Source organism: Gymnodraco acuticeps, unplaced genomic scaffold (assembly GCF_902827175.1).
Source record: "Gymnodraco acuticeps unplaced genomic scaffold, fGymAcu1.1, whole genome shotgun sequence".
Classification (NCBI taxonomy): Eukaryota; Metazoa; Chordata; class Actinopteri; order Perciformes; family Bathydraconidae; genus Gymnodraco; species Gymnodraco acuticeps.
The window spans coordinates 281,578-289,708 of NW_022991948.1; the positions used below are offsets into that span (position 1 = coordinate 281,578).

The 8,131-nt window shown below is 41.4% G+C and overlaps 1 protein-coding gene across 1 annotated transcript in view; it reads right to left on the reverse strand.

Moving 5' to 3' along the window:
• The window catches only part of trim54 (tripartite motif containing 54), a 10,742-nt gene extending 3,820 nt beyond the window's left edge, over positions 1-6,922 (reverse strand). Inside the window, 3 exon segments of the mRNA XM_034200596.1 lie at positions 521-818; positions 5,332-5,519; positions 6,634-6,922. Of these exon segments, the coding sequence (XP_034056487.1) occupies positions 521-818; positions 5,332-5,519; positions 6,634-6,831 (684 nt within the window). The 5' untranslated portion in view covers positions 6,832-6,922.
• Positions 6,923-8,131: the final 1,209 nt, after the last annotated feature.

The window sequence follows — 8,131 nt, forward strand, 5'->3', positions numbered from 1 at the left end:
GAGTCTAGTAGTAGGAGCAGTGGGCAGCTAGTGTACAGCGCCCGGGGAGCAATGGGAGTGTCCGGTGCCTTGCTCAAGGGCACCACGGCAGGGCGAACTGGGACCTCTCCAAGTAGCAGTCCACACTCCATATTTAGGTCTGTTCGGGGACTTGAACCGGTGACCCTACGGCTCCCAGTCCAAGCCCCTACTGACTGAGCCGCTGCCGGACTAAACCCCAGATAAAGGCCATCATCTGTTTTAGAAAGTCAAATAAACATCTAACAGTTTTTACACAACTTCGAAATGTAAGGTTTAAAGTTAAGGTTACTATTTTCATTCTTAAACACTGAATTGAAGTCATTTGGAGTGATATGATGAGACGTGGAGAACAAAGAGAAGTGTCTTAAAGATTGTGAAGCTGTGAGTGACTGGTTACAAAATGACATGGCAATAAACCCTATTTAATTTAGTCTTAAATTACATTATTTAATTTCATATTCTGTTCTTGTACATATATTCTATTGACATGTATATGGACTTTTTGCACTACTTTGTATTTATATATGTTGCATTGTTGGAGGAGCTCAGGTCAGAAGAATGTCATGGCCATTTCTACTCTGCAGCTTTGAATCTTTTGAAACATGCAGTCGTGGTAAAAGCCTACCTTCTGCCTCAGGTAGACGCTGCTGAGCGGAGCCACGTCGCACGCTTTGTGTTTCCCGAACACTTTGCACATGGAGCAGGTGGGCGTCTCACAGGAGAGACAGTAGATGTTGATCCTCTCCTCTTCGTGATCCTCACACACGAGCTGCTGCTCAGGCTTCATGGGGACAGGCCTGGGACACAAAGAGTAACAACAATAGACATCAATCATCTAACTTTCATGCATACTTTTTTTTGAAGTACATGTATATTGAATTAATACATTAGGTACAACAATCTAATACAAATACCGTAAATGTATACATATATGCATGTAAAGAATCATAATATACCGTATATAAAATATATACATGGGTTAATAATAATAATAAATAAATACAATACAAATATACCATTCATATTTACATACAGTATATATGCAATAAGTTAATACATAAAACTGAATAAAGAAAGAAAGAAAGAAAGAAAGATATTTATGTAAAGAAGGCACAATTTAAAATACAAAGGCAAATTCTATAACACACTATAAGATACCTAACTTAAATATGAATGTTGGACACAGTAAACATAGGACAAGTGTGCAAAGTAGATTGTATATTTAAATAACTTGAGTATGTGCTAATAATGCAGGGTTTCTGTTGTTGCAGGAAATACTTTCTTGCGACGGCAGAAACTGGCTCACAACACCTCCTAAATCTCCCTCTAGTGACCTCACATGGACACAGAAGGATAGAGGCTCCATTGTGCTCTGACGTCGGTGTCCCTGACAGAAAGGATGAGTAAGTCACGAGGAATCTTTTTACGCACAAAAACGATGAGAAACTACAAAACACTTGTGAACAATCACATCTATTTTAGCCCACACATAGTGAGGGGACTCCTGTGCTTCTGTCCTTGTGTCCTTCTGTCCTATATCCTTCTGTCCTTCTGTCCTATATCCTTCTGTCCTTCTGTCCTATATCCTTCTGTCCTTCTCTCTTTCTGTCCTTCTGTCCTCCAGTCCTTCTTCCTTATGTCCTTCTGCCCTTCTGTCCTTCTGTCCTATATCCTTCTGTCTTTCTTCCTTCTGTCCTTCTTCCTTCTGTCCTTCTGTCCTCCTGTCCTTGTGTCCTTCTGTCCTATATCCTTCTGTCCTTCTGTCCTATATCCTTCTGTCCTTCTGTCCTATATCCTTCTGTCCTTCTCTCTTTCTGTCCTTCTGTCCTATATCCTTCTGTCCTTCTCTCTTTCTGTCCTTCTGTCCTATATCCTTCTGTCCTATATCCTTCTGTCCTTCTCTCTTTCTGTCCTTCTGTCCTCCAGTCCTTCTTCCTTATGTCCTTCTCTCCTTCTGCCCTTCTGTCCTATATCCTTCTGTCTTTCTTCCTTCTGTCCTTCTTCCTTCTGTCCTTCTGTCCTCCTGTCCTTGTGTCCTTCTGTCCTTCTGTCCTCCTTTCCTTGTGTCCTTCTATCATTATGTCCTCATGTCCTTATGTCCTCCTGTCCTTCTTCCTCCTGTCCTTCTGTCCTCCTGTCCTTCTTCCTTCTCATTCTGTCCTCCTGTCTTTCTGTCCTTCTTTCCTTCTATCCTTCTGTCCTCGTGTCCTTCTATCCTTCTCTCCTTGTGTCCTCCTGTCCTTCTTCCTCCTATCCTTCTTCCTCCTGTCCTTCTGTCCTTCTTCCTCCTGTCCTTCTGTCCTTCTTCCTCCTGTCCTTGTGTCCTTCTATCCTTCTCTCCTTGTGTCCTCCTGTCCTTCTTCCTCCTGTCCTCCTGTCCTCCTGTCCTCCTGTCCTTCTGTCCTTCTGTCCTCCTGTCCTCCTGTCCTTCTGTCCTCCTGTCCTCCTGTCCTTCTGTCTCTGCCAGCACTGACTCAGTGAGCGTCTATTTTAGAGTGAGGACGATTTAAATATCAGAGCAGAGTTGTAGTGAGTGGACGATTATAAAACAGGCAGATGGACGGAAGAGGATTCTACTTGCATACAAAATGGTAGATAGCAAAACACTTCAGACGACATCGTGTAGTCAAGCATCAGCCAGATACAAAAAGAAGTGAACAAAGCTTTGACCGAAGGTATGCCTATAACTGTAACACCTGCTGACATTGCAATGTAGGCAAAGTCCCTGCACAAAAAGCACAAAGGTCACAGAAGAAAGGCTCACCAAGTAACCCTTATAATGTAATTAGGAAGTTTAACATCTGGCATTAGATGCATTGTGTATCAATAAACGTGTCTGTCTATTTGGTGACTGTGGCTGCGAGGGAGTGCGGTCGTCTTTCCTCCAGAAGGTTGATAGATAGATTCAACTTATTGTCATTACACAGTAAAGGTACCGTGTAACGAAACGGTTTCTCTGCATTCGACCCATCCTAGTGTTAGGAGCAAATTATGCTGCCATTTTGAACGGCGCCCGGGGAGCAGAGTAGGGAACGGTGCCTTGCTCAGGGACACCTCGGTAGCACTTGGTCTTTCCGGGACTTGAACTGGTGACCTTCCAGTTGCCAAGCCAAGTCCCTATGGACTTCGCCACCACCGGTTGTTGGTTTGATCCCAGCGTGCGCAGTCAACATGTGGATGTGTCCTTGGGCATGATACTGAACCCTGAGTAGCCCCGGTGTGTGTGTGTGTGTGTGTGTGTGTGTGTGTGTGTGTGTGTGTGTGTGTGTGTGTGTGTGTGTGTGTGTGTGTGTGTGTGTGTGTGTGTGTGTGTGTGTGTGTGTGTGTGTGTGTTAGCTTCCCTAGATCAAGTGGTGCTGCTCTGCATGAATGAGGTGTGAATGGGTGAATGACTCGTAGTATATAAAGCACTTCTCAGTCCCCGATAAAGCGCTGTATAACTACAATCCATTCGTCAATTAAGTTTTGTGAGCATGCAAAACATTTGACACCTTACATGTTATTCTTATTTTCTTCTACTTCCTGATTTGTTTTCCTTGCAGTGTCTAACATATTCCACTGTGGGGTCAACCTGTGACTGATGCTGGATTCAACCTCTTACAGCAGTGTTTCTCAAACTTTTTCATTCCAAGGACCACTTAACCAATAAAAAAACACTCGCAGACCATCTAACTCCACAAATATCAAAAAACACATCGTTTTTCTAGAACAGATTACAAATCGCCTGAAAATTGTACAAACAAGTGGCAACATGTGTGATGAAGGTGTTGCGCTGGGCTATATCATGCAATTGAAAGTGAAACTTAATCTCGCTCCATTGCGGAGATATTCCCGCGAGAGTGCGGAAAACTTAAATGTATTTATTTATTTCAAATGTGAAATGTTACCAATATACTCGCGGACCACTAGGGGGCGCTCACGGACCACCAGTGGTCCGCGGACCACACTTTGAGAAGCAGTAACACGACTTGATGCATATAAAAAAAGACCTTTCAAAAAGCGTTTTATCAGTGCTAACATCATGCACTGATAATGTGTTGGCAACATTTATTCATGTCATGTTATTTTTATAATGTACGCCCTGAGAAATGTAATGATCCTGGTTCGCCCATGTGACAAATGTTATTATTAAAGTGAATACAATGAAGAAATGAACCATTAATTCAAATTCTCACAAATAACATCCTGTTTTTTCTCTTCAAACCTACTGGACAGTTTAATCAGCCAGAAAACCTACTCCCATAATAACACATCTCCTCTGCATCACTGTCAGAGAGAGTGCATTCTCATACACTGCTGCTCTCTGTCGGTGTTCCTCCATGATTACAATAACATCAGAGTGACTTCAGACTCTATATAAAGACCTCAGTCTGTTTGGGAGATGTGACGCAGCACTGAACAACAACTGAGCAAGAAGTTGATATGAGGGACATTTTCTAATGTTGATGATTGAAAATAATGATTACATTCATCTTGTGGTTTTGCTGATTGATAGAAAATACCGTATATTGATAAAATGTTGTTATATGTGTTTAAACTTACATTGAAGTGTTTTATAAACCATTAAATACAAGTTTATACATTACTTGTAAATGTTAAATGAAGGGGTGACAGTAAGTTCTGCAAACGTACACACACAGATAATACCGGCACATAAAAATACACACACACACACACACACACACACACACACACACACACCACACAAATAATAAGATAACACACAATACAGACACATACACGCTCACCCACAGATGATACACACTCACTCTCTCACACACACACACACACACATACCATGTATACATCACTTCAGGGGACATTACATTGACTTACATGCATTTCCTGGAGACTTATCCTAACCTTAACAATAAACAACACATGCCTAACCCTAACCCTAATCCTTACCCTAAACCTAACCAAGTCTTCACCCTAAAATTAATGACTCCCCCTTATGGGGACCTCCATGTTGTCCCCATAAGGGAGGCGAGTCCCCACACGTGACTGTGTAAACAGATTTAGGTCCCCACACGTATAGTAATGCTAGGCCACACACACACACACACATAAATGTAGTACATACACAGACAAAAACACACATAGAAATACACACACACCACACAAATAATAAGATAATACACACAATAATACAGACACACATACACTCTCACACACACTCTCTCTCTCTCACTCTCACACACACCTAATACATACACACAGATAAACCACAAATACATGTAGTACACACACACACACACACACACACACACACACACACACACACACACACACACACACACTCACACACACCTGCTGGCCTCCTGCTGTCTGTACAGGTCCAGGATGTTCTCCACCAGCAGGTTCCTCTGCAGACCGTACACCCCGTGCCGGTCCAGCAGAACCTCCTGTCTGCAGGACGGGCAGCGGAACCGAGAGCCGATGGAGGAGGAAGAGGAGGAGGAGGATGAAGAGCGGGACTGCCAGAGGGGGTTAGACGACTGGAGGAAGAGAGAAGGATTCAAGGATTCAAAGCTTTGTTGTCATGCATAATACAATGTATGCATGTATGTACTTCATTTGATGTTCTTGTACTTCACCTGCTTATGTTAATGATAAGTTATTTTATACTTCTACTCCAATACTTTTTGGAAGCAATGCATCAGTAATCACAATCCAGTAATGTTATATTTTATTCTGAAATGGGAAGTACTTTTACTTTTGGTACTTCATGTATATTTGGACGCCAATATCTGTGTAGTTTTACTTAAGTTATATTTGAAGTGCTACACTTTTACTTTTACATGTTAGGGTCAAACTTTAAAAAAATAACAAAAATCAAATCTCCATCTTTGGTTTCTTGACATGTATTTGAAATGGTGTCGGCATTTGTTGGAATGATGGCTGGACGTGAGCAATGTAATTGATTTATTTAAAACAAGGGACAGTGTACATTAATCAACATATTAAAAACATGTGAAAGTACTCAAAGTACTTTCATCGATAGTCCCTTTGCCAGATGGTGATAGACATCCTAAAAGCAATAATGAAAATACCACGACTTTGTTATACCATATTTACAATAGATGACATCACTGAATACAGATAAGAGCAAGTCATGATAATAAATAAAACAAATGATGGAGGATCATGTCAACCTTGCACATTCTTCTGTATATGTTGCACATTTGTCTTTTAAAATGCACGGCTCTTCAACTTTAAATTAGTAAATAAACCTATTTCATCATACTTACTTTTTTTATAGTTGTATTTCTTGTACACATGTCTTAATGTCGTAGTCGTCCTTTAATTGCTTCTTTTTACAATGAAATCCCTCTTTATGCACCATTAGTCAAAAGTGTACAGACAGAGAGATCATAATACCGTTTCCCACAATCCCGAATACAAATATATATAAAAATATGTATAAAATATCTATATCCTATATATACACAATCAACAGACACATGTATACATCATTATACACATGACAAAGCCCTTGTAAATGTAAACCTACTTGGCAATAAAACTGATTCCGATTCTGAAATTAAATAAATAAATGATTCGTTAAATAACTATAAACCTGTGAAATGAGCTCCTATAAGGCGGACTCACCTGGAACATGTCGTTGGCACACTTCCTGCAGAGGTTGTGCTGGCAGGGCAGGATGACCACGGGTTTGGAGAACATCTCCAGACACACGGGGCAGATCAGCTGCTTCTCCAGGTTCTCCATGATGGTTCCACGTCCAGAACCAGGTCCAGAACCAGGTCCAGATCTGCCTTCTGATGGGGGTCTGAGGGCGAAGTTCATCCCCTCCAGGAACCAGGGCGTCAAATCCAAGAGAGTAACAAGAAGGGGAGGTGAATTTTAAGGGGATAGTTGAGATTTTAGGGGTGTTTTTTGTCGTATTTCGTTTCTGTTCTGTTCTAGATCTTTCCCCAGCTGTCCCTGTCCACCCCTATGTGAAGACCCTCCCATGCCCCCTGCCTCCGTCCCACAGCAGCCCCACTGTTGCCTGTTGGTATTTTTAGCTCCTGGGTTTGTTCTGGCTTGGGTTACTGTCTAAACTCAGGGCGTGGCGCCGGATCAGGACGAGGGTCATCTCCAGGGTTCAAATGATGAAGTCTGTATGAAGTCTGATCCCTCAGAGGGGGTCCGGGGGACATACGTAATGAAGCCTCTGGTCGCCATGTTGGAGGTCATGATCACTTCTGGATAAACACATCGCTCCATTTCTAGACTTAGCCGTCCGTTTGTCACAGTTTACGCAGAGATTTTGAGGGAAAAGTATTGGTTTTGTGTTGTTTAGCAAGGAGTGCATCTATGGTCTCAGGTTCTTAAAGTACTGTATGTTCCCAGATATCGTCTCAATATTACACATTAAAGAGAGCTCTCAAATACATTGAATTCTTAGTAATTATTATTTTTTGGCAAAAATATTCAATATGCTTGCCTGTTGTTCATACACGTGTCAGGGAGAAAATCATCTGGTATTTCAAATAAATAAATAATAAAATAAATAAAAAAGTAATTATAATACATTTAAAATATTTTATTTTTTTTTAAGTGAAAAAAAGTGTGAAAAAAACAATATATATACAATAATAATTTTTAAACAATAATGTAACGGAGTAGTCTTGCGTGTGGTGCAGTGGGATTGTGCGTGTGGTGCAGTGGCCAGGTTCAAACCCCACTGCAGTCAGCATGTCGTTGTGTCCCTGAGGGCCCTTCTCACTTCGGTTAAATGGAATCCTTGCGTCCCTCACTTGCGTCGTTTCCCTGCGTCTAGTCCCTCCCACCAGGGAAGCATGGAGAGATGCAAGGAAACCACGAGAAGCAGGGAAACGAGTTTTAAGAGCAATGGGACGTCCTTTCCTCCGGAGCGTCACGTGAAGCGACGTCCGTTTGTGATGACGCTGCACAGCTGATCGTCTGACAGCATTTGTATCATCTGTTGTAGACCCAAATACATTAAATACAATAAGAACTCATTCTCAAAAAAGATAAACGCCATTCTTTAAATGTATAAACGAAAAAAGCGATCATGAAAATGTTTCCAATAAATGAAGAAAATGATTTTTGACCACTTTGTTGTTCAGATATATCACAT